The 27,104-nt window shown below is 37.9% G+C and overlaps 1 protein-coding gene across 7 annotated transcripts in view; it reads right to left on the bottom strand.

Annotated features, from left to right (window-relative positions):
- The window catches only part of LOC122560629 (CREB-binding protein-like), a 209,445-nt gene that overhangs the window by 62,652 nt on the left and 119,689 nt on the right, over positions 1–27,104 (bottom strand). For 5 of the 7 annotated variants that reach the window (XM_043711477.1, XM_043711472.1, XM_043711473.1 and 2 more), the window contains 10 exons: positions 26,895–27,080; positions 25,311–25,730; positions 23,678–23,857; positions 22,655–22,850; positions 22,068–22,186; positions 18,149–18,388; positions 16,922–17,010; positions 9,494–9,604; positions 1,991–2,047; positions 769–846 (listed from right to left, as the gene is read on the bottom strand). In XM_043711477.1, the coding sequence (XP_043567412.1) occupies positions 769–846; positions 1,991–2,047; positions 9,494–9,604; positions 16,922–17,010; positions 18,149–18,388; positions 22,068–22,186; positions 22,655–22,850; positions 23,678–23,857; positions 25,311–25,730; positions 26,895–27,080 (1,676 nt within the window). The remainder of the gene's footprint in view (positions 1–768; positions 847–1,990; positions 2,048–9,493; positions 9,605–16,921; positions 17,011–18,148; positions 18,389–22,067; positions 22,187–22,654; positions 22,851–23,677; positions 23,858–25,310; positions 25,731–26,894; positions 27,081–27,104) is intronic. The other 2 variants (XM_043711474.1, XM_043711478.1) reach the window with 1 other exon arrangement.

Raw genomic sequence — 27,104 nt, 5'->3', positions numbered from 1 at the left:
CTGTTCCCAAGGAAATTCCCCACCGCAACTTCTACCACCTGTCCTGGCTCGTTCCCCAATACCAGGTCCAATATGACCCCTGCCCTCGTCAGACTATTGACATACTGCTCTAGAAAACTTTCCTGGACGCTTCTTACAAATTCTGTCAAGCCTCCTCAGAATCTTATATATTTAAAAATCCCAGTCATAAATAAAAGATAAACCTCACAGATATGGAGGTTATTTTGTGACTTGTCATTTGTCATTCATTGTATCTGAAGACTGTCAGTAAACAAAAGCAAAGCAATTTAGATATTTTATGCTAGCAAGTCAACAGAGTTGACCATCCCTAGATCATGTTAAGTTCTGCAAGTGTTCCTGGACCGTCACTAAGACCATGTGCAGCTCTGATTAACACAATGCAAGTGGTTAATTCTGGCTCAGGTTATTAGAACAAGAACTCATGTCAAAAGTTACAGAAATGGCAACTTAGGATTCTTCAGTCTTAAAAGGGAGATTGCATCAAAATAATAATACATAGGCACGGGATATTTAATAGACTGAAGTAAAAGCTAAACATTTTCAGATATGTAAAGACAGCTGTCAGAAAAGATTCATTCAACAGGGTGGTCAACAACTGGAATAGGTTCCTGGAGGGACTGGAGTTGAGTATACCCAAACTACTTAAAGAAAGAGTCAAACCTAATGAGATGATGGAATTTGGGAAATCAGAAACCTTTTAACCAAAAAATCAACTAGGTCAGCTAATGACTCAACAATACCACCTACCCTGAAGGCCAGATAGTTTCATTATGAAGAACGCAGATTTGATGCATTTTGCGAGCACATTCTTTACATTCAACAAAGCTAAAATGAGAAAATAAAATGTCAGGCTCCCAATATTGCAATTGTAATGATATTAATCAAAGTTGCTAACTGTACCAAATGATTAAATTTTAGAGTAATAAAATAGTTCTACAAATAACCTATAGCAAATCTGTTTCATTATTACAAGATGGGACAAACCAACCACAGACCACCCCAATAATTAAAATTGAGATAATTTGTTAGCAGTCTTGGAAGAATATTTAACTGGAACAAGAAACCAGAAAAGCTACTAAGTCTGATTAATTGGTGCAGAGTAACTATTCCGAATGCTAAAATAGCTGCCGACTCCCATCGATAAGGGCCAATGACCTCAACTGGTTGCAAAAGTCTTCATGTCCAGGTTTGGTTACACATGCGCTGATGTCAGCATGTTCTATGTACAATGATGTCAGCGCCAATCATTTCTCAAACTGCTCTGTCTTTATTTCACATTCACGTTCTCTCCCTCATCTTGATTTAGTCTGGGTCACAGGAGGGGACAGCAGCTGATAGGTCTCTTGAGCAGTCTATTTTGTTCTCTTTGGCACTTTTGCTCCTTGCTAAATATTAAACTTGCTGTAATGACTCAGTAAACCCCTCTGTTCTGTTGCTTCCCAAACAACTGGCAACGCTCTTGTCCCAGCAGCACACCATGAGCAGTGATTGCTGCTAGGACTACATTAGTTACTTATGAAGCTATTCAACAGCAGAAGCCAGACTGAAAGGGGAACCCAACATCTTGTTGCTGCGAGATTGGGGGGTCTCCCATGGACACATGAGGTAGCTCCTAATATGCAGTCTAGAGATTGTATTTCAACCTAGCTCCTCTGGGCTATTGATCAGTTGTCTTAAGCAGGGTCACAGTCATAAATCTTAGGTGCTGGAACTGATCCCACATGCAGCATGTCTGGCCCCTGATCAGACCACAGTTTTTGAGCTCTGATTCCAGGCCCTGAATCTGGAGTCTCAATCAACTCATGAGTAAGAGGGTCACCGAATGACTTCCCCATTATGGGTAAAATAATTGTGGGGCAGGCTCTGGCATATTACTACATTTTATGCATCTCCATTTGCCATTCCGCTCCAGGGTAGTACAAAATCCCAATTCAAGTGACTGGGAATAATAGATATTGAGGATACTTACGGCTCAGGATCCAATGTATCATTTTTCTTCTTTTCAAACTGATCTTTTGAAATGGTTCTGTGGAAAGGCAATAAAAAGAAAACGGATTTTGATTTAGAAATCAATACACTACATTTTGCCTCCAATGTTAGTAAGTGCTTACATGACAGACTACACCTGCATGCTTCCCTATCCACACAACCAACCCATAATATTTTCTAGTCCTATACATAATATTCAATTTTGCTTGCAACATGCCAGCCAAAGTACAGTTTCCTTGTACTTCGAATGCCCCCAAAAAAATTGGAAACAGTCATTAATAGGTTAATTTCTACAATGACTTGAGATGTACCTTTCCCATGTTACTTTAAAAAATATGTTTATTCGAGTAAAATTAGCTAATTGATTCTTCTTTCTTACAGAAAGTGACAGAATAACTAACAAAGTTGCATTCAACGAAAATTGTGCACTGAGGAAAGTAACCATTTACGTGCACAAATCACTAAGACAAAACCATCCAATATGAATAAAACCACGAAGTTGGAACTGTTATTTGGAAAGTACATAAACATGTAGACAACCTTCAGGTTGCATGCAAGGGCCTTGGCTGATGTAGTGACTCAATTTTTTTCAAAGTAATTATGGCAAAGGCAGAAGCAATATTCTGATTCCTGATTTTCTAATCAAATAAAACTCGAGTAAGACTTATGATGAAAATATCTAACCAAAACTTTGGTCTCCCCTATTTGAATATCAAGTATTTGATGAGTCGGATCATCCAAAGCCGACCAGCTGTGAGCAAAAGTACACAGAAACCTTATGAAAAGCGTAAAATAAATAACAAAACAGAAATATCTCAAAGGAATCTAGAACAAACTTATAAAGAAAAAGATACAAGCTCAAGTTATACTATGTCTACATCTTCCTGGCACCATGATGAACTCAAACATCGAGTGAATTCCCTGATTAAAGTGGATGGTATATTCTACTTAAATTAGCAAAAGAGCCATAACTGAGCAGTGGAGAACTTATTTTTCAAAGTAGCAAATCAAGATGATCAGGAAATTATTGTTTGAAGGGGAGGTACAAGCAGATTCAGCAGTAATTTTCAAAACAAAACTGTATAAATATTTGGAGAGAGAGTATAAGACAATGGAGAATGAACAGGACTCTCTTTCGAGAGAGTTACCACAGACACAATGGACCAAATGGCCACCTTCAGATTGTAAGATTCAACAACGTGAGCTGTTTCATGAACTTTTTGGAAACTTCAATGAGCTAGAAATTGGAACTTCATGTTCAAGAAGTTGCAACTGCCTTCAGCACTGCTTGCACAGAGGTCCCAAAAACCTTCTAAACAGGTCAACTTGTATACACATGAAGGGTGGAATTGTGCACTTTAAGAGTGATAGTGCTACATTTGAGTCCTGTGCGTGTCCAAATTATACATTCTTAGATGAAGGAGCTGGTAAGAAACAGAAAGAGGAGACCATTGAACCTGCTCCATTAATCAGTATTCAAAATACTCATGGATGAATCATTAGCTTCAACTCCACATCCCATCCACTCCCTATTTTTCTCAATTCCTTGAAAAATCAAGCCTTTACATCATCCTTAAATATACTGATAATGGTGCATTCACATTCCTCTGCAGTAGAGAATTCCAAAGATTCCTAATTTCTTTGAAATTTTTCCTGTCTGAGTTAGTCCCATATCCTAAAACTATGTTCTCATATTCTAGATTAGCAAGTGAGGAGATGACAAATACATATCTTACCAAATTCCTTCATAATCTTTTATGTTTCAATTATATCACCTCTCATTCTTCTAAACTTCAGAGAATAGAGTCATAGATGCAGAGCCAATTTATTAATCATAATTCAAAATGCTCATACTAGGAACCAATCCAGTGATATTATGTTGTACTGCCTTCACGGCAAGTACAGCAAACTTAGTTTAATCGGCACTCTCAATAAACTGGCAATTATATGGATGTGGGCATCGGGTATTCACCAAGCTGGTGTGTTTTTCTGCAAATGTTTCGCCACCTCGTTGGTGCTCTGTCTGCATTTGGCATTTATATGTCTCTGTTTGTTGGTACTTGTGGTTCTGTATCTGAGTGATTTGTACATGACGTCCAGTTCATTGTGTCTATTGATTGAGTTCTGGTTGGAGTGCCAGGCTTCAAGGAATTCTCTGACATGTCACTGGTTCGCCTGTGCTTGGATGCTTACATTGTCCCAATATGGTAATTATATATCTGAAATACCGGAGGTTTACTGTATTATCACAATCTCTGCGATGTCCAAGTAGTCAGCTGAGTGTGAGAGTGCGAAGGCTCTCTGCCTGCATATTTTCTTTAAGGCAACGTTTATTATTATTTAAATTATCTACGCTGTAAATAAAACATAATAGTGATGTGTGTATCCTCTGCGATACATTTCTATTCCTTAGTGTATGTTTTTATGCTGGTTGTATGGACTTCTTGAAAACCAGAATATTTGATCAACCAGCACACTCCTGGTTGCCTTGGTGCCGGTTAATAAAAAGTTTATTGGACATCCTTCCTTCATTATGTAGACTGCAAACAGAATTCCAGATGAAGTCCCACCAAATCCATTGAAGTGTAGCAAGTCATCTTTATTTTTGTATTCCAACTTTGGGGAGGCACAGTGGTTAGCACTGCTGCCTCAGCACCAGGGATCCAGGTTTGATTCCAGCTTCAGGTAACTGACTGTGTCAAGTTTGTACATTCTCCCTGTGTCTGCGTGACTTTCCTCCGGGTGTACCGGTTTCCTCCCGCAATCCAAAGATGTGCAGGTTAGGTAGACTGGCCATGCTAAATTGTCTAGGAGAAAGTGAGGACTGCAGATGCTGGAGATCAGAACTGAAAATGTGTTGCTGGAAAAGCGCAGCATCCAAGGAGCAGAAGAATCGACGTTTTGGGCATGAGCCCTTCTTCAGGAATGAGGAAAGTGTGCCAAGCAGGCTAAGATAAAAGGTAGGGAGGAGGGATTTGGGGGAGGGGCGTTGGAAATGAAATAGGTGGAAGGAGGTTAAGGTGAGGGTGATAGGCCGGAGTAGGGGGGCGGAGAGGTCAGGAAGAAGATTGCAGGTTAGGAAAGCGGCGCTGAGTTTGAGGGTTGGGACTGAGACAAGGTGGGGGGAGGGGAAATGAGGAAACTGGAGAAATCTGAGTTCATCCCTTGTGGTTGGAGGGTTCCTAGGCGGAAGATGAGGTGCTCTTCCTCTAGCCGTCGTGTTGGTATGGTCTGGCGATGTAAGAGTCCAAGGACCTGCATATCCTTGGTGGAGTGGGAGGGGGAGTTGAAGTGTTGAGCCACGGGGTGGTTGGGTTGGTTGGTCTGGCTGTCCCAGAAGTGTTCTCTGAAACATTCCGCAAGTAGGCTAAATTGCCCAGTGTTCAGGGATGTGTAGGTTGGGTGCATTAGTCAGGGGTTAAATTTAGGGGGCTGGGTCTGGGTGGGCGATTCTTTGGAGGGTTGGTGTGGATTTGTTGAGCTGAAGGGTCTGTTTCCACACTGTAGGGATTCTAATTCTAATCCGCATCCCCTTGCAATAAAGGCCAACATATCATTCGCTTTCCTAATTGCCTGTTGTATCTTCATGTTAACGCTGCGTGCATCTTTTGAGCACACCTAAGTTTGTACGAACATGAAGATTCTTTCCCTTTTAGAAGAAATCTGATTTCTATTCTTATGATCTCACATTGCCCTACATTATACTCTCTGCACCACATTGTTCTCCATTTACCTATTCTGTCTATTCTCTTTATATCCTCCTCAAAGCTTATATTCCCACCAAATTTTCTATCATTTGCATGACATATAAGCTCAGTGAGTTAAGAATGAATTTCAAGATTTCCACATTCTTCTGAGATTACGGTTGATACAGTTTCCAAAAGTAGGCAGACATTCTTAGCTGGATTTGAAGGATGACATTGTATGAGAAAACTACATAAATGCATGGAGAAATATCCCTAATCCAGGATACCAAAAAATTACCTTAAAATAAAATGTGTCTTGGCAAACTTTAAAGCAGGATAGAATATTTCTAGGATATATCATTTATCAAAATGAAACAGTGCAGCTAGACACTGGTTTACTTGTAACTGGATGTCAATTGTTCTCAAAATGTGTTGTAATTTATTAGTTAATCTCAAATTTTAAAAAAGAAAGACAATGGTGTTTTTCAACACTAGAGCTACATCATTTGGTCTTTGTTTACAGCCGCAGGAACTAAAAGTCTTGAAAGCAAATTTGCATTTATACAGAACTGCTCATGGTGCATAAAAGATTCTTTGCACACTTTATTAAATTAATCATTACATTACTTCATTGAAGTGATATTATGAATAGGAGATGGACGAATGTTTTAAAACAAAGTCTTTCTGACCTCAAGCCAATTAAGGTGTCTGGGCACTTGGAGTTAGTTTGGTGCACCTACAAGTGAGTGAATTTAGAATATTGTGAATTGTGAAGGATACAGACACGAGGCTATATTGGGAAAGGAGACATATGAATTATGTCAAACTAGGGAATGATGAAAATCAAAGGATATCCCCCACCTGTGGGATCTTGCGCAATGGTGGCGGTGTCCCCAACCTCTGAGTCAGGAGATCTGGGTTCAAGTTTCACCTGCTCCACAGATGTGTAAATAACATCTCTGAATAGGTTGATTAGAACTTTTTTATCCTGCACTGTCAGTATGTTCGATACATAATGCAACAGTGACTTTAGGATTACAAAATAGAAGGCAAGAAGAACTGTATTTTACAACCAGTAGAACGCAACAGGGAAATAGCCATTTTGAATCTGTACAGTGCACTAGCCAAGATGGGAAGATCTTAAAATTGGTATCATAGTATGTTCAATAGCCAATTTAGAATGTAAAAATCAAATGATTCGTTTGAGACCAGTTAAGTTGATAACTTTAGTTGAATTGAAGTTGATGACTTTGCAAAGTGAAACATTTTGTTTAAAAAAATGTTAAAGACTGTTATGAAATTGTGTACAATATTCATGAATTGAAAGCCAGTGGGTGGTCCCTTTAAAAGATCGTGTTTTATCAGTGTGTGGAAGTTTCCAAACATTGTACAGACAGCCTCAAAACGGAAACAAATATATTGAAGGGCCTTACAGTTGGCAGACAAAACAGCAGTCTTGTTTTAAAGTTTTGGCAAAAAGCTGGACTCAACCAATTAATTTAAGCCAAGCCCTTAGATACTGAAAGCCTATCAAATTTAAATCTGATGGTGTTGACAATCTTGAACCAAACTGACTGTAAAGAAATTAATAGGTAACCAAGGATATAAAAGATGCGGGCATTTTGAAAATTGGGGACAGCCAATTGCCATTTGAAGAGATAAGAACTTTCCAGCTCTCAGAGGAAAAAAAAGCACCATTTATCTATAAAGGTCTAGTGAATATTCTTGGCACCAGAAAATGATCGAGAAGGCATTTTGGACAGAGGAGATGACGGAAGAAGATACAGAAAGTTCAGGAGGATCCATTATGTGTGAACTTTGAGAGACTAAGTTTCAATTTATTGTTCTTATTACTTGGACTTATAAACGTGGGACCTGTGTTATTGGAACAGCAAACCAATAGAATTTAATTCAATTAGGGAATAGGTAGTAGTTAGGAAGCAACTGCTCAGTTTGTTAGAAATTCTGGTAACTTGGTCATTGTTGGAGCTAAATAATAAATTAGTTGTTAGCTGTAGAATGAGTGAAAGGATTTCATTTTATTTAACCGTCCCTTTATAACAGATTGTATGGCTGAGGGGGTAGGTTATACCACTTGTTACATTATATCAAATTATGAGGCAAGATACTCCTCTCTGTGTGTTTTGGTTTTAATTATCAGAAGGGTGCCAATCTTCGCTTCGTAACAAGACATCCAAAAATTTATCAGAGAACTATTCAGAAAGACCCAGGGCTGTTCAGATAGGTTGACCACAACATTATTCTAGTACACAATGCTGTTGTTACCTAGGGGTGAGGGGAGAACGTATTTACATAGCACTTTTACAACCACCCCACATCCCTCAAAGTGCTTTACAGTTAATGAAGTATTTTGAAATGCAGTTAATAGAATCACAGAGATGTACAGCATTGAAACAGGACTTTTGGTTCAACTTACCCATGCCAATCACCTATTCTAAATTAAGCTAGTCCCATTTGTCAGCATTTAGCCATATCCCTCTAAACCTTTCCTATTCACGTACCCATCAAGATTAATGTTTCAAGTGAGAAATACAGTAGCCAAATTGTACATAAACTTACACAAACTGCAACATGATATTTTGTGATGTTGATTCATCGCAACACAGGAACAGGCCATTCAGACCCTTCAGCCTGTTCCGTTATTCAATTCTGTCACATATCAAGACTGATCTGTGGCCTAACTTCATATACTTGCCTTTAGCTCATATGGCTTAATATCACTGCTTAGCAAAAAATTATCTATCTCAGATTTAAAACAAACAACTGATATTGCATTAACTTTGTGTGTAGAAGTGCTTCCTAACATTTTCCTGAATTCTTAAGAAGAATTGTAATTCGGATTGTGGATGAAGTAGTGGATTCATTTGCCAAGTTGGTGTGTTTTTCTGCAAGGGCTTGGTTTAACATCACATCCCCAAAAGCCTATACCTCTGACAGTGCAGCACTCTTTCAGTACTGTACTGCAGTGTCAACTCTGATTTTGGATCTTAAGCCTCGAGTGGGACTTGAACCTGGAGTCTTGTGACTCAAATGTTCTCCCAACCGCACCATGATGACATACAACTAAAATTGTACCATTTCTCTGTTTTACCCAATCTTTCCAAAAGAGTAGGCACACTTCTTTGGTAAAATGGTATCAATGTTTAAGTTGCCAAAATCTTAACTGAACAATATATTAGTTGCTTTTTCAAATTTTAACAGCAACTTCTTTGGGACTTCTTTAGGAAACTGGACTTAAGAGGAGATTGTAGAGTAGTTAACAGATCTATCTTAGCTGATTTAAAATACAGAAAATTCTCAGTTGCTTACAATATTTATTTACTTATTTGAGACAACCTCAAATGTTTAAGGTTAACAAAACCTGCACTCCAAACATGTTTAATATTTCAGTGATAAACTACCTACAAACTACAAGAACTGCCCTAATTGTCAAAGTAGTTCTGGATTTCTCAAAAAACATTTTCCTTCACACAGATTTAAGCCTTACATTTTGGCGTCAAACAAACACATTTTGACAGTACCATTAACTATTGCTAATTCTCAGCAAATACAAGTGATATTGGTTAAAAAAATGTTTCCCATCAAAGTTTTAGAATTATTCACCCAAGGCCACATTTCCAAGCATTTCTCAGTTCTGTCAGTAAGGGGTACTTGGAAAAAACAGCTCCCGGGTTTGATGAAAAACATGAAGAAAAAAAACTGTTGAGGTAGCCAGTGCTAATTCTATTTTACACAGGAAATGGTAACACATGGAAACAAGTAAAGTTGTTACTTACGTTTGTGGTTGTGCAGGATCGTCACCAAGAGTGACACTGTCGCCTTGGATCTCATTGAAGCACTTCTCACAGAAGTGATACCTGTCAGCAAGAAGGCCATATTTGGGTGAACTGCTCGTCCACACAACACAGCCAGCCCAGCAACGGAGCCACCAATCAGAGAGGAAGGCAGATCACCACGGCGAGAGGATTGGTTGGTTGATTGATGATATTACAGGTCAGTGTATTACCAGGTTGGGTCAGGTCAATGTGGACAATGGGGTGGGGCAGGTTAAGAAAAAAAGGGAAGGGACAAACAGCACAGACAAAGTAAGACGGAACACCAAGACAACACAGAGCAGAAAGCCAAGGCAAAGCATAGATTAGCATTTGGTCTCATTGGATAGGTTAAAAAGCAACACCACTACATAATTAAATCATTAAAATTTGATTCATGGGCATCTTGAATCTTTTGGATTACTAGTATTTTTACCAATCAATCTTTAGCATGTTCCTTGGGTTAGTTTATGGCTACTGTGCTTGGTTAATAACTATTCTGTACCAAGTGCCAGTATATTTATTTTTAAATTACTTGGAAAGGTTCACATTAAGTCATTGGCAATTAAATGAAAATTAAAAGTTACAGTTTACCAAGCTTTATTCTTAATCAATATTCTAAACTGCATACTTCTGTGCAAATATTCAACAGACACTTGGCAATTTTGTCCACACAAGTGGCATGTAGCTTTCTTCCTGATAATCTTTAGAGCCCAGTATAACCTGATTTATTAGAAGCGACATAATTTTGGATCGCAAAATTATGATTTTGAAAGATCATGGACAATACTTTGCGATTCAGATACTGTAGTTTATTAAAAAGATTCCTGGGTAACATACTTTGTTTCTAGGGATTCTTGGCCTCAACGGAATTAGCAGGGAGGCAAGACAGAGGTCAAAACACTATTGCCATGAAAATATCCATGTATGAGTGAATTGTGTCAGAGATAATAACATTTCATGAAGCATTATATTTGCAATGACATTGTTATTTGAAAAAAATTCACCCTATCCCAAAAAGGTTTTATCGCCGTCTAAAAAAGGCCTGATTCTTGCATCCAGTCATTCCACTGAATGCCTTGGTAAGTAAACTGTCAAAACAGGACGAACTTGCACTATAATTACATTAAACTAACAGAAATCAAATTTACATGGTATCATTCAAATTCTCAATTATTATTTGAATGTTATGTATTGTAATGTACAGCGTTTGGAGTTTCTGAACTGTCATGAGTGCATTTTGCCATAAAGAATCTATTTTGGACCAACCACTGCAAAAACTTAGTAACCCGATTTTTCAGTGCTTTTAACTTGGGGGGAAAAAAATCTGCAAAAAGATGAGGCTGGCTCATGTATCCCACATAGGGTTTAACACCAAAGTTACCTTGCATCTAAGCTGCCTCATTTTTATCTGAATTAAACACCCAAAAACATGTTGAACGGAAAGCCCTGGGCAGGTAGACCAAAATGAAGGGGACTATACTTTGCTTCTACTTGGCAAGCATTCTGAAGAACCCTAAAATGGACAATTTATTTTCAAAAATCTCCCTGGTAAGACCTCTCCACAGACTGTTTGCAGTGAAAGGTTAAATTTGAAAGAAATATGGAATTTGTTCCTTTGCAAGGCCATGGATCCTGGGGCAGATGTCATACTGAGACCAACAGAGATTTTTATTGATACTCTTATCTAAATGAAGCAAATAGGTGGAGGAATGGAACTGAGGTACAGATCAGACACTTCATAATTGAATGGTAGAACAAGTAGGAAAGCCTGAGTGGTCTTTTCCTATTCCTTAGCTCCTGTCAATTATTTTTGGTATTCCTACTTGCAGTACAATAATTCTTTGCCAGTTTTGTTTTTACTTTTAATAGTCAGAAAATTTCTCTCAAACCAAAACATCAAGGTAAAATTTGAACCATTTACCAAGCAGCTCCTTCACCTGGATGATGTTATTGATCTTTAATTCAAAATGGTACCCACCAGTGTGCACTCTCGACCATGAGAAAACCCAAATGCATGCTAAAAATTTGAGAGATAAAATAACAAAGAAGCTGGCTGGGCTGCGATAAGCTGCATGGCCACAGAACAAAGCAAATCTGGTCACCTGTAGTAGAAGTGAGGGTAACTATGCAAGACAAAGATTCATGGGAGTTTGAAGGTGAAGGGTGAGCAAAGGGACTGTGAATGCATCCACAAAGCAGTACCAAATATTACACAGCAGATACATATGCATATAATTAAGAAATCTACATTAGAACAAAGGGTGTCACAATCGAAAAGCCTAACATTATAACATTAGGATTTGAGAGATTTATAAATTAGAAATTTGTATACATAATCAAACATTTATCTCTGCCGCAACAATAGCTACCACATGGGGGTTAATTAAAGCAAAATTCCTTTGCAGTTTTTTAACGTATTTGTAATTCGCTAATACTACTCAGTGAGGTTGGATTACCTTTTCTGTGCAGTACATCCTGAGACGCAAGGTGCACTTGTGCACAAACAACTTTGTCTCCATACACACAATTCTTGGATGGTGTCAAGACATTTTTTTTGGGGTGGGGGTGGGGTGTGGAAACAGGGTATAGGCTTCTTCAGCATTGTGTTTCTGCTGCTCCATGTTAAGACACCAGGAATGTACAACTATTAGCTGTGGCTGCCAAACTTTCCCTGTGACAGATTTTCTTGCCCCTTGGGTAAGATTCATTCATTGCTGGCTTAGCTAGCATCTACTGCCCATCTCTAACTGCCATTGAGAAGGTAATGGTGAGCTGCTTCTTGAACCACCCCAGTCCATTTAGTGTAAGTACATCTGCAATGTTGTTAGGGAGGGAGTTCAAGGATTGTGATCCAGTAACAGTAAGCTGCTACATCTTGGACTTGTTTGCAGAGAAAGGTGGTCGCCTAATACAAATGTTGTCCACAGCTCTGTAACATCAGGAGCATCAACATTTCATGAAAGATAAATATTAATAGCGAAAATCAAAATGACTTTTGAAAAGCCCTGAAATGGATAATGATAAAAAGTATATGTTTCACAGGATAATATTGTGTCAACTTTATTACCAGGGCCTTCTGTTTCACCAAGGTGACTGGCAGTACAGGTCGTTCTGCTATAACGTGCATTTCGTTAACACAAATATGCTGTAACGCGATTGACGAATTAGGGACATTGTTTCTAAAGTGCAAACTTTTAAAATGTGTGTTGGCTGTAATGCGACTACATAGTCAACACTTTTAAGCGCTGTTTCTAAATAGCGGGGTTGCACAAGAATGCAACCATTGTGTTATAGAAGAATGACCTGTACTGCAATACTTACTCCAGAGTTGTAATGCTTTCCAAATTTCGATTAGAAGCAAAATGATGGCAAAATGCAATTTGAAGGTTTTAAAACGTCAGCTAATAAGGATCTGTCTATTATGTAAATAGTCTAAATTGTCTATCGTACATTCAACAGGAGCAGCTAAGCTCTGATTTAAATAGCAAATTCAGTACTGGAACAAGAGCCACTCAGCCATTTAAGGGCACATCAAATATCCCTATAGTGGCCAGTCCAAAGTAACAATTTCATCAAAAATTTAAATAATTGGTTTAACTATTGTGGCACCCTTAGGCCTAAGCAAACATTGTGTGGTTCCTGTAAATCGTTTAATTATTTACCAAATGTTGTTCTTAAACAGAACATGATACAGATTGTGAATAATGCAGTAATAGACATTGATTGGAAACTGAGCAGTTATAATTTGGCAACAGAATTTTGTGTCCATCCAATGTCAAGCAATCTGGCACATTATTCAATGCCACAGGTGCAATAATGAATACCGCTAGTAAAAGGTCACCAGTGTAATTAACAGACTTAAAGTAGATCTTGTTAACTGATCCCAATCTTTTATTTTCTTTAGGAATTTTATATTCAGCAAGTCAAAATTGAGAATGTCCTTAACCCACAAAATAAAAGAGCTGTACATTTGTCCAAATCAGTTTAGTATAACCAAAGGACTAAGCTGCACCATAATAAATTTAAGTTCAATCCTTCATATGAAGCATTAAATTGCAGAATGTTCTTTTGTAAAGGCAAATTCATGATACATTTACTGAAACCACACTTTCAAAAGATCATTCTGTACTTCGACCAATTTCGAGGTCCATGGTTATAACCAGACACTGCTTTCTGGTAAAAGCTTTGGTACTGCTGTGAATTCAGTTGTGTCCACATGACCATAAAAAAAAACCAAGAAACAACCAGTAGGTGAATGAAGAGCGTGAACTGACACCCTCTTGTTGGCTCTCTCATGCACACACACCCAAACTCCTGCCTCACTGTAAGGTTCTGAATGGCACCAGCAAGTTCATTCAACTATCTATATAACACACAGAAACACTTACAAACGCAGACACACAATCTCACTCAAATAATAGCAGTGAATTGACATATACGTACATTCTGGGAAAAAAAACAGCATTTAATTTTGTTGTAATAGCATATCACAAACTTACATTAAACTGGTGTACATATTTGCAAAGCGATAACATTTCTGGCAGTCAAACTGATATCAAGCCTGTGTATCTTCATCCAGAATCACTTACAAAATCAATCAATCTTATTTTGAGCATTATTCTCTGCAAAACATTGAGATCGCAGTCTGATATTTGCTTTTTTGGCAGAATTGCTCCTCAAAGAACACATCCCACACATCAAATTTCTAAAGAACTTCAGTTAATTTGCTTAAGATGAATGGACATTGATTACTCATCTGGGTAATTACAAAACTGTTACTTAAAGCTTAGGTGAGATTTGAAGATGACAAACATACATGTGCATAGCAATATTATGACATCTGAAACACATCAATACAATCTTATAACAAGGCTAGTATCTGAAATGCGAAAGCACCGTGTTCATTCACGGTTGCAGACCCTTGTTTGTGACCCAATATTTCTAATTTTATTTGGCAAATAGAACGGTCTCTGGCACAAGATGAATTATTGATTTAGTACTCAAGACATTTATTGCCAATGATGTGTAAATCTTGCTCATTATTCAGCAATGTTAGAGCATCCTTGAGGAGTCATTCACGCACAGACTTGCAATGCATTTAGATATGTTTTTGGAGCCAAAACTATTCATACATAGTGCTTACTTGGAGTACAAATAAAAGTTTTAAAAGCAAAACAATGGACAACAGTATCTGGGACTTTGTGCACCCAGAGTTCCTTGCTGGTGCCAATTAGAACCTTGCCTATGACTTTTTTCCGTCCAGCAGCTCTCTCAGCCACAGCTCTGCACACAAAATATGCTAAATTCAACACAGCAACAAAAGGAAATTGATATTAGACAATATGTTTAAGATTTGGCTACATCAATCCCAAACAGATTCTCCAAAACAAGTTAACTGGAAACTCTATTGGATGACAAACCATGTCCATGAACTGGTTAAATCAGCTGTGTCACTGCACATGTTTCTGCTTTATGTCTCCCCTTTAATTAGTACTATTTTCAGTAGAAAACTGCCATTACTCAGTCAAATACCAAATGATTTTAAATGGGATAAACTACATGCAGAAAAATGTTTGGTAGTGAAGTAGTAAAGGTAGTACCTCAATTGTTTTTGTGTTGATATTAACATTGGACTGCAAGTTAGCATAGCTGCAAATTCAAAAACTATCAAATAACTAAACTATTGATTGATTCAGTCAGCTCTTTGAAGGGCTAATGCTAAATGTAGCCATTAACATTTTATCAATGTTTCAACTTCAAGTGATCTATTTATCTGATGATGCAGCACCACCCTGCTCTTTCCAGTACTCCCAAAGGATTTGGTTGTTTTCGATTAACTCCTCAGCTGATCTCAAGTGTCAGCCACCATTAATGTGAACAAAACTACTCCTGGATCAAAGTGACCCTAACATTATATACAAGAACTTGAGGATGGAATAGTGACTTAGGAAGAAAACCTATGCAAAGTTGTTACAGGAACAAGATTTTAGAACAGCCAACTCAAATATGAGTCAAGATGAGAGACTTAAGAAACAATTCAGGTCTTTTTCAATATATAATTTCAGTTACATCACACTGTAAACTTTTGCTATAAATTCTGTGTCTTACAATCTTATTCTCCACAATCACCTGATGAAGGAGCAGTGCTCCGAAAGCTAGTGCTTCCAAATAAACCTGTTGGGACTATAACCTGGTGTTGTGTGATTTTTAACTGATTATCTTTTCCAGCAGAGATAAATATCACACTTTGAAGAATATACAATGAACAAGAGCCTAAGAACAAGAGCCAATATCAACAGTTGGAATCAGGGGCCCTCCAAATTAATAAAAATTCTCCAATCAGGCAGTTGAGAATAAATATGAAGACCCCGATAAAACAGCACAATCTATGCAAATAAGCAAATGCCTATCAACTCAAATCTTAATTCTTTAATGTTCATAACCGAAGTAAAAAACATTAGTTGCTAAGAGCACGAAGAAACAAACTCTTTTTGAGAGCAATTTAATAAACAACCAATTCTTCTGACCCCAACATTTGTTTTATCTCATTCAGTGCTGTTTCTTTCTCTGCTCCATTTGACAGTTTACTATTTTAGCTAATAGAAATTTTAGTCCCCAGTCTAGCAAACAACTTAGTAAAAGGACAACACAGCAGTTAATGATGGCACAAGTACATATGGAACAAGGACTGCAAAACAGAATGCAAACTTTTAGCATTACACTTTTGTGCCGAGCAAAAAGATGGACGTGAGCTTTCAGAAAGTGCTATGGTTTCTGAAAAACAGCATTTCCAAACACTGAAAGCATATCTCACAGCAATCTGGTTTTCAAAAAGAACCCAAAGATGTGACAAAAAGAAATTCATGAAGCTTCATTAGATTCTCAAAATTGTAAATTGTCATTGCTCTCCCTTTGACATATTTAAGACAGACATTTATATATTTATCTTCTCCACCCTTGAAACAATTCAAATATCATCTCAAACTCAGCAATGCATGAAACAAATAGTTCAGCCTGAAAGCACTCTTTTTGTGAACACTAATCTACACTAGCACATCTAATACAAGCTCCAAAGTACGTAACACAAACAAGGACAAAATAAATAAATCTCTCGCAAATTAAAACCTATAACTGTGCAAAATCACATCATTTAATATGCCCAAAGTCACTGGTTTCCATTCTTTACAGTTTTAATCAACCCTACAGTTCTTTTGTACTTTCAATTTATGTGCAGTTACAAGAGACCGAATGGAAGCATCATGCTTTCTTAAAGTTGCAGCCAGGTAATGAACTTGGTTTGTCACTGGGAGGAGAGTCATATTTTATTTGTCTCTGCCTGCCTGCCTCCCTTCCATCCCTCAACATATCATTTAGATTCCACGTACTTACCTGTTCTGATAGCTGAAATAAGTGGCATCACGTGGAATTGTACACAATTGTTTGCCATAGCAGCACAATGTCTGAGGAGAGAACTCGTACTGTGAAGTAAAGGCAAAACAACAAATTAATATGATTTACACCATGATAATTTGGATCAGATGCAAACATTTTGAAGTGGGATTCTCAGCATTCTCACCTTTTGAGAGTCTTGCACCGTGGTGTCAGTGCACCTATCTCCGAGCCAGGATGACTGGGTTCAAGTCCTAACTGCTCCAAGTAAATGTTATAATGTCTGAACAGGTTGATTCAAACATCAGCCTTCTCAGCTCTACATCAAAATGTAGCAATGACATGAACTATCTGTGCTACTTTAAATACAGACTATGAAAAAAAAGCTCCAGCTATCCATGACCAAAGGTTGGGCCACGTGGGAACTTCTTTAGATTTTGTAAAGTGAATTAGTTGACCAAAAATTGGGAGTTGCATAATTTTAACATTTTCCATTTCTAATATCAGGAACTGAAGATCCTTCAGCCATAGGGCCAGGCTATCAAGCTTTACTTTTCCATTATTTTGATTATGATTGGACACGCTCCACCTTTTTGATATTTATCAACACAGTCTTTTCTTAACCTGCTTAGACATGTAACTACAAACCTCTGGAAAAGATGGGATTTGAACTCTGGCCTTTTGGAGCAAAGGACACCACCACAAGCCTCTTTACTTAGCGTGTAACCATTTAAACAACCAATTCAGTTGTCTTTATTGGCAATTAATTACAATCCTATTATAATTGGTGAAAATCCCCATTTCCTACTCTTAACTAATTTGTACTTGCAATGGAGACCTCTCCTTAGTGAAAAAAATTGCTGAGTCAAATTTATCTTACGGCTTTAATCTTTAGAGACCAGAGGTCAACAGAAGCAACTTATAGAAAAAGCAAAGGGAAACAAGTTTGACAAAGAGAAAAATGTAGAGAAAACATAACAGCAATTTCATTCAATAGTTCCTGTTGTAGGCAAAGAAGTATTGGTTCTGCAAACTCTCACTCTTATCTCGTCATTTTTGAACATGCCTACTTCACAGTTGGAATGGAAATGATGGATAATAGCACATTACACCAATAAGTGAAGAAACATATCAAAAATGGATGAAATTTTATCAAAACTCTATTCCTTCAGTTACAGTTTAATAAATTATTTCAACACAAAATATTTATTTTCATAAAAAACTTACCTTACGTCCACAGCAGTAGCCTAGAGACTGCATGACTGGATCAATCTCCAGCTCAAAGACCTCAGCCAATTTTGTACAGTATTTATATACACGTGAGGTCTTGCGGTTGTACAACCAAGCATTATTGAACATTAACCATACATCTTCCACATACTGCCACGGCTCCTGGTATTGCCCAGTGTCCAGCTTGCGTTTTATTGTTGATAGATCCATGGGGTTTTTCACTATGTCAAAATAGTCCTTTGCACATTGTGGGAGTGGGTAAAACAAAACAAACACTGAATAACAAATTGTAATGCTCTACAGTGTCGAACAGAGTCTACAGCATCACATTTATTTTTCAGCTTGAGAGAAATATAACAGCAGGAAAAATCTGAGTAACTGTTAACCACTGTTCAAAAATCAGACTTGAATAAGATGTTCAAAACAATACGTAGGTGAGCTTTTTCGATCCTTAATGACATAGAAAATTGCATGCATCAAATATTGTTGATGGCGTCTGTTCTATGCACGTACCTGAAGTAAAATTGGTAATGGACCCTTTCATAAGATTTGAAAAAGCTAAGAGGAATTTGGGAAATAGAAGTAGGCCATTTGTTTTGCCATTCAATAAAATCATGCTGATCTAATTACAGTCTTAACTCCACTTTCCTGCAATAACCCCCATAACCCTTAATTCCCTTGTCAATCAAACTTCTGTTTGCCTCAACCTTAAATATATACAATTACTGAGCACCTACTGCTTTCTACAGAACGGAGTTCCAATGACTAATGATCCTCTGAGACACAAAATTATACTTAGCAAATGACATAAAATGGAGGCCATTTTTAAAATATAAACTGTGTCCCTAGTTCTATATACCCCACAGAAGCTCTAATCATTTCTAGCTTGTATCCTGTTAAGCTCCTTCATGATCTTACATATTTTAGCAAGATCAACTCTCATTTTCTAAATTCCAAAGGTATATGTCCAATCTTTCAACCTTTCCTCATAAGATAACCCTTAAAACCAAGCAATAAGTTGTGAATCCTCAGAGCTGCATCCAAAACAAATATCCTCTTCCTTATGTAAGGGGACTAAAACTATACACTAAGTTGGTTCAATCTCACCAATGTCTCACTGTATACTTCGAACAAAATATCTCTAGTTTTATACACCAAACTGCTTGCAATAAAGGTCAACAATGCATTTGCATTCCTAATTACATGCTATTTTGTGACACAAATATATGCACAGGAACACTAAGATCCCTCTGTACCACAGAATTTTGCAGTCTCCTTTCATTCAAATACATTTTACTTTTCCTTTTCTGTTCTTCTCAAAGCCAGCAACCATATGCTTTATTTCATCTAACAAAATTTTGCAGACTTTTTGTATTCTCTTCACAACTTGCTTTCCTAACAATCATTCAATCATCTGTAAATTTGGGTACAATAAAGTTGGCTGCTTCACCCAAGTCACTAATATAGACTGAAATTGTTGAAGAACCAGCACTAATCCCTGTAGCAGTTCATTTTTTAGAGTACTAACATGAAAATGATCTATTTATTCTGATTTGATTTATATTAGCCAGGCAATCATCTCTCCATGTTAAAATATCACAAAAACACTCTGACATCTCATCTTTTGTGGCAACTATTTGAGTGGCACTTCATTAAATTTGGAAATCCAAATATAATGCATTCATTGGTTCCCCCTTTCAACCCTTGTTACATGCTCAAAAAATTTTCATAGATTTGTCAAGTATATTCCCTTTCACACAACTATATTGACTCTGCCTGACTATATTATGGTTTTTAGAGACAGTTATACAGCATGGAAACAGACCCAAACTAAACTGAAGAAGGGCTAATGCCCGAAACGTCGATTCTCCTGTTCCCTAGATGCTGCCTGACCTGCTGCGCTTTTCCAGCAACACATTTCCATCTCTGATCTCCAGCATCTGCAGACCTCACTTTCTCCCCAAACTAAACTAGCCCTACCTGCCTGCTCATGGCCTGTATCCCTCCAAACCTTTCCTACTCATGCACTTATCCAAACGTTTTTCTACATTGTAACTGCACTTGCATTCACCACTTCGGCTGAAAGTTCATTCCAGACGCAAACCACTCTCTGTAAAAAGTTGCCCCTCGTGTCTTCTTTAAATCTTTCTTCTCTCATCTGAAAAATACGCTCCCTGGTCTTGAAATTCCCCACCCTAGGGAAAAGACAGCTACCATTAACTCAATCTACATCTCTCAGTATTTTATAAACTTCTATAAGGTCAACTCTCAACGTCCTATGCTCCAGTGAAAAACGTCCCAGCCTATCTTTATAACTCAAACCCTCCATTCCTGGTAAATCTCTTCTAAACCCTCTCCAGCTTAATAATTTTCTTCCTATAACTGGATGACCTGAACTGCACACAGCATTTCAAAAGAGGCCTCATCAATATCCTGTACAACTTCAACATGACTTCCTAACTCCTATACTCAAAAGACTGAGCAATGGAGGTGAGTGCACCAAATGCCTTTTTAACCACCCTGTCTATATGTGACCTGAACTTCAAAAGAATAATATACCTGAATCTCTAAGTCCCTCTGTTCTACAACACTAACCAGTGCCCTACCATTAATTGTACAAATCCTACCCTTGTTGGTTTTACCAAAATGCAATGCCTCACGTTTATCCAAATTAAACTCCATCTGCCATTTTTCAGCCCATTGATCCAATTAATCAAAATCCCTTTGTAACCTTAAGTAACCTTCTTTACTATCCACAATGCCATCAATTTCGGTGTCATTTGCAAACTTACTAACCTCTGATCTCCTTAGTGGATTTGAGCATTTTCACAATAACAGATGTTAGATTAGTTTGTAGCATTTCATCTCTCTTCTTTCTTGAATAGGAGCAAAAGTAGACCTTGGAGTGTGCTCCATCATTTGATGGCTGATCTGATTATCCTCAACTGCACATTCCTGCCTTTTCCCCATAATCCTTGATTCTTTTATTGATTAAAAATCTATGTCAGTCTTGAATACAGTTAACAACCCAATTTTCAATATAGTTAACAACCCAGCCTTGACAGCCCTCTGCAGTAAAAAAAATTCTACAAATTCACAACCCTCAAAGAACCTCGTTCTCATTTTCATCTTAAATTCATGAACCCTTCGTCTGAGATTGGGTGTTGTTCTTAAGGTTCTCACAGAAGGGAATCAACCTTTCAGCATCAACTCTGTCAAGTACCCTAAGAACTGTGCATGTTTCAATAAAGTCACATCGCATTCATCTATATTCTAACAAATACAGACTCAACTTCTCTTCATCAGTCAGTCCCTCCAAACCTGGTATAAGCATAGTGAATATTCTCTGGACTGGCCCTAATGCCAATATATTTTTATTTAAATAAGGGACCCAAAAGTGTTTATAGTTTTCCAGTTCTGGTCTGACTAATGCGCTGTATAGTTTTAGTAAACCTCCCTTACTTTTATACTCTATTCCATTTGAAATAAAGGCCAACATCCCATTAGCTTTCCTTATTTCGTTTTGGACTTGTATGCTGGCTTTTGGTGATTCATGGATGAAGACTCCTAAATGTCTGTTCCATAGCTTTCTGCATTGTTTCTCCATTGATATAATATTCAGTTCTTCTACTCTTGCTAAGGTGCATAATCTCATATTTCCCCACAATAAATGCCATCTACCAAGTTTTTGTCCATTCATTTAACCTATTTGGCAACCATCTCCTTCACATCCCTAACTAGTGTCCTCTGTATTCCGTGAACAATAAAAGGAGCTCTCGTAAAATTATGCTGCAAATAATCCATTACTCTTATAAAAACATTTAACAATTTAAAACGCTTTGAATTCAATTCAATGAGAACTGTCTATAGTTACTTTCTCAACTGGAAAAAATTTAGCTGCCATTACTGTACTTACTGGAATTCCTAAAAGTGAAGGATCCACTGGTTGCCGGAATGGCAATGATTCTGGGTCCTGACGATACAATGCTTCAAGTGTGGGCATAAGAGCTTGTCGTAGTTCCTCTGGTTTGAAAACTACCGAGAAAAGACAAAAGTTGACATAGCTTATCAAGTAATTGCACCTGTTACAGAGACAGTCCCTCTGCCTAAGCAACAAAACTATGACACACTGCAGTTCTAGAGCAGTTAACTATGCTTTAATTAAAACTTTGCAGTAGTTTTTAATATATTCAAGAAACTCATCAGGAGTTACATCTAATCAGCATGTTTCAGGCTGCAACTGTCATTTATAACTGGACCATCTATTAAAATTAGTTTTGTAAACCATGTGTAGCTTTACAAAGCTTAACTATTCACAAGGTCACAAGCAGATCCAATCCTAATGCAAAACTTCCCATGCTAATGTGCAGCAGGAATTTCACAAGTGGAGAGCTGAATTTTCTCATTGTATCTTTGAATCTCCCATCTCCGCACAGACAAAATAATGTCGATAATAATATAATATTTGCAGTATGTTATTTCTGTTCACTGACAAACACATACACTTTCTCCGTGACTGAGATGGTGAAGCTGATGACTGAGAAGATGCATTGGCTTCAGCCTCCTCCTCCTCTTTGGGCTCAATTTTGATCTCTGGTTTCTCCTCCTCCTCCTCCTCCTCCTCTTCCATAGGTTCTTGCTTAGCTGCAAGACTCTCATTAGTTTCTTCCTTCAATTGAGGACAAGAAGAAACATCATTCTGCAGGCAGAAAAGAGTTATAAATAGCAATTATGTTTGCAGTGTCATATCTGTCACCTTTTAAATCATGGTATTAATATTATTAAATTAGGCTATACTTTTAAAAGCCTGTGACAATAATGAACTTTACTGCCAAAAAGGCATTTGGAAGATTTTAGTTAGGTTGCTTAAGTACTTCGGCCACTACATATAATTCAGTAGTCCCAGCAGCTTGAGGTTAGCATTCTATTATAACAGCTAGTCAGTTCAACAAGTGCTGCAATTTCTTAAAGAATTTCTTCACCTCCAATTCCAGCTGCCCTATCACATAGTCCTTTCCTGTACCCATACCAAACTCCAGTGAAGCAACTTGAACATTCGGGTTTTTAAACATCTTACTGTCATGCTGAGGCAATCTCAGTGATTTTGTCTACTGCCACTTCTACCCCAAACCATTCTCTACATTCCACTTTGTTTCCTTCGGCAGGCTGGGTCAATCCTAAGTTGCTCAAGCCAGAGAAAATAAATGCATTAACGGCAGGTTCCTGCTACATCCACAGGATATAAATGGAATCGAAAGGTGGCCAAATATCAATATTCCACATTTGTAGCTAACATCTTATGTCTGGAGTCCAAATCAGTGCCTGTAAAATTCCATAATATGGTAACCAAGTCTCAGGTAAACTGCAATATCAGTTCCCAAATTTTGTGAAATACAACAAAAACAATGATGTTGATTTGGGAAAATGTCCAATTCATTTTGGATTACATTATGTCAACTCACCAAAGGATAAGTTTATACTTACAACACATGAAATGGCTAAGGCAATATCTGTTAGTCCTTGTACCTCAGTTTTGATATCCGTCTGTGTTTCTGGTACTTCTGATTCAACTTCTTCCACTTTGACTTCTGACTTGGTATTAGACGGTGATGCTTCAGCTATGAGTTGCTGTGAATTTGTGTCTGTACTAGTCACGGAGGCTGGGGTAGTTACTTTACCATCTGCGCTTGCTGCAGAGTGAGACAGCTTTAAATTTAGGAAAGAAATAAAAATATTCAGCTGCGAAAACAAACTCTTTCTAGCACAACGAGCAGCTGTGAACGTAATCTTGAACAGCTGAGTTACAAAGGTTAACGAGTGGTGTGCAGATCATAGTTAATAATGTGGTGTATCATTAACAGCATACAAAAAAAATGAAATTATTATTTTTGGTGTAAATTATGCCACAGATGCTTGCAGAAATGTTACTGCTGGCCTGATGATGCCAGATTGTACAGCAGGTAGTATGAGTATACCCAATACATCTAACTACATCTAGATACTAAATACATCTAACGTCTTAGCATAATGAACATCGCAGATAGAACTGTTTCTTATATTTAAGGCTTTTGCAAAAAGGACACACCCTTGAACAGGTTATCAACTGGAATGGTACTGGTAAAAATAGTTGGGTTAGGGAGGTTATAATAGTCCAATGGTGCAAGACAGAAAAACGGTCTTCTACCAGCTAGCATCTGAAAAGGCAGGAGACGCTTTCTACTCTACCTGAGTCTGAATACCTACAGCGAACAAAACCCCCAGAAAGCGTCAGGCTCCCATTGCTTTGCCTTATCTTTTTAAAGCAGAAAGCACTTCAGGAAGTTTAAATTTCAGTTCTTTATTTGTTTAGTTAATGTAAACCCCTGAAACCAAGTAATAGCTTCCTTATGTGCTCAGTTATTTGCCACTAAGCCTGTAAAGAGGACAGTCCTTGGTGATGTGCAGTATGTTTGTGACAGCCCTCCAAGGGCATAACAGTTTTTACTGAGGTTCTAGTGATGGAAGTTGGCTGTGCAGGTGCCTTGACTTGCCTTAAACCTGTTTTGGAAGGGCCACTCTCAATACAGTAGTTCAACCTTGCCATTTGATAGACAGGGTTGTCACAAGAAACTTGTTAGTGACTTTCCATGTATCCCATTTCCTGATCCAAAGGATGTAAGAAATCTCAGTTTCAGACCATTAGTTTGACAGTTTTGAATCCATGATCCTATCAAAATAACAGTATAGTGCTCAATTAGCAGTTTCATGATGTAGACCTATATTCATAGGATCAAGGTTGAGACTGGCCATACCCAAATTCACATCAGATATTCAGCAAAAAGTAAAGTGCCTTTCTATAGTCCTCAAGTGAGAACAGCCTTTTTTGGGATAGCTCAATTATGCGTTTTTGTCATTCATGTACTTTAAATGAGTAGAAACACAGAAAATTTCCAGTCATGGGATTAACAAGCAATAAAAGACGTGGAAAACTTCCTGGTTTAACTTGCAATATTGAGAACTTCTCCATATTTATGATAACACTCAAATTATTAGGGAATACAGTGATTAAAATATTTTCCAGTGTAGAAAGAAACAAAATTGATTCAATAACTACCACTGGCTAAACTCTCATATTGCTATTGCATAAGCAAGACCTTCATTTGGTTCTAAGACTACTTACTGGAGTGGCAGGCTGAAGTGGCCCGGTAGCCTGCTGCATTGGTTGTGGTGTTGCTACTGTTTGCTGAGATTGTACTGGAGTTGGAGGCCGTGTTGGAGTTTGGGTCCGAGGTGGAGTCTGATTTGGGGTTGTGCTCTGCACTGGAGTTGGCGTTGAGGCTCGCCCTGAGGAGGAAGCTGGAGTGGAGGCCTGAGACTGGGAGGTTGTTGGTTGAGGAGAAGTCATGCTGGATGGGGCTGAGTGCTGGATAGATGGCATACTTCCTGCCGCAGTGACAACAACAGGGGCGGAAACAGATGCTGGAGAAGGAGCTTGCCGAAGAGTTGGCTGAGAAACCGGTGCACAATGCATTTGAGCACTGGGTAGTCCAATCATGCTTACAGAATTGTTCAAAGGAAGTGAAGTGCCAGGTACCTGATTCTGCTCCAAAAACACAAGTACAAACATTTCACTAACTCATAAGTACTGTTACTGTAATAATTGAGAAGTTTAAATAGTTAAATCAACTATGTTTTACATGCAAGAGCTTTTAAAAATATATAAAGCACAATAGCACACAATCAGAAAACTCCACAGTGGCAACTGTTGTGCACCAGCATACGGACAACATTCTTAATCCTCACCATTTGTCAGCATTCAAGACATTTCAGATTGTTTATTCAATCATGAGCGTGAAGCATTGAGAAAAGTTTGCAATGAAAGCTATATAGAATTCTGGTTTTCAGAGCTTTTTTTAATGGGTAAGCAGTGGCATATTGGTAATCTCACTGCACTAATAATCCTGAGACCCTGGAGAAATGCACTGAAATCCCACCATGTGAGCTAATGGAAGTTAACTTCAATTAATTATTGTGGAATAAAAAGCTAATTTGATAGAACAAAAAAGATACCAAGCAGTCTGTTCTGCATTACATATCTTGGATTTTATCTACCCTCTGACAACACACAGCTTTCGCAAAAGTCAATGAATTGATGATGGTCAGTGAGGGGAGAAAAAAAGAGAGCCAACAAAAGTTCTTTTGTAAACAAGATACCAAGAGAAGGCAGAAATAAGTTTTGAAAGCACACTGTTGAAATTTTAAGGAAAAGCAAACATATAGCATTTCACTGGAGCTTAAGGCCTATAGTGACTTGAAACAAAGATATAAATTGCTGGTGAAGCTCAGCAAGTCTGGCAGCATCTGTGGAGAGAAAGTAGAGTTCATGTTTCAAGTGTCACTGAACTTGAAATGTTAACTCTGCTTTCTCTCCACAGATGCTGCCAGACCTGTCAATGTTTTCCAGATTTTTGCTTTTGCTTCAGAACTTCAGCATCCATAATTCTTTGTTTTATAATTGTGATTTGATACTGCCATAAATACTTAGCTAAAAATGAGTCTAATTAAAAGCACTTAAAACTGAGTTTTAACACCCCCTTTCAAAACCATGGCTGTTTCTACAAAAACAATATGCACTAAATTTATTAAAAGTACAATGTTACAACACAAGAAAAGTTAAGGAACTACACTTAGTGTCTTTTCTTTTATGCTCCACCAACAGTATCTGAATTAATAAGTGCACTTGATATGGTTGTGCTAACTATACCTGATTCATTCCAGACTGGTTTGCTGTTTGAGATATGCCCACATTATTCACATTCATTCCAGCAGAGGCTGCAGAGAACTGATTCTGGCTCATAAACTGGTTCTGCGGGGAAGACTGACCAATGCTATTGGCGTGCACTCCCAGCATACCCTGGGGCTGTGGCAATCGGGAAGGTGATATTCCCATCTGCAAGAAATTAAACAATATCAC

Source organism: Chiloscyllium plagiosum, chromosome 21 (assembly GCF_004010195.1).
Source record: "Chiloscyllium plagiosum isolate BGI_BamShark_2017 chromosome 21, ASM401019v2, whole genome shotgun sequence".
Classification (NCBI taxonomy): Eukaryota; Metazoa; Chordata; class Chondrichthyes; order Orectolobiformes; family Hemiscylliidae; genus Chiloscyllium; species Chiloscyllium plagiosum.
This window is presented reverse-complemented; position numbering and strand designations above follow the sequence as displayed.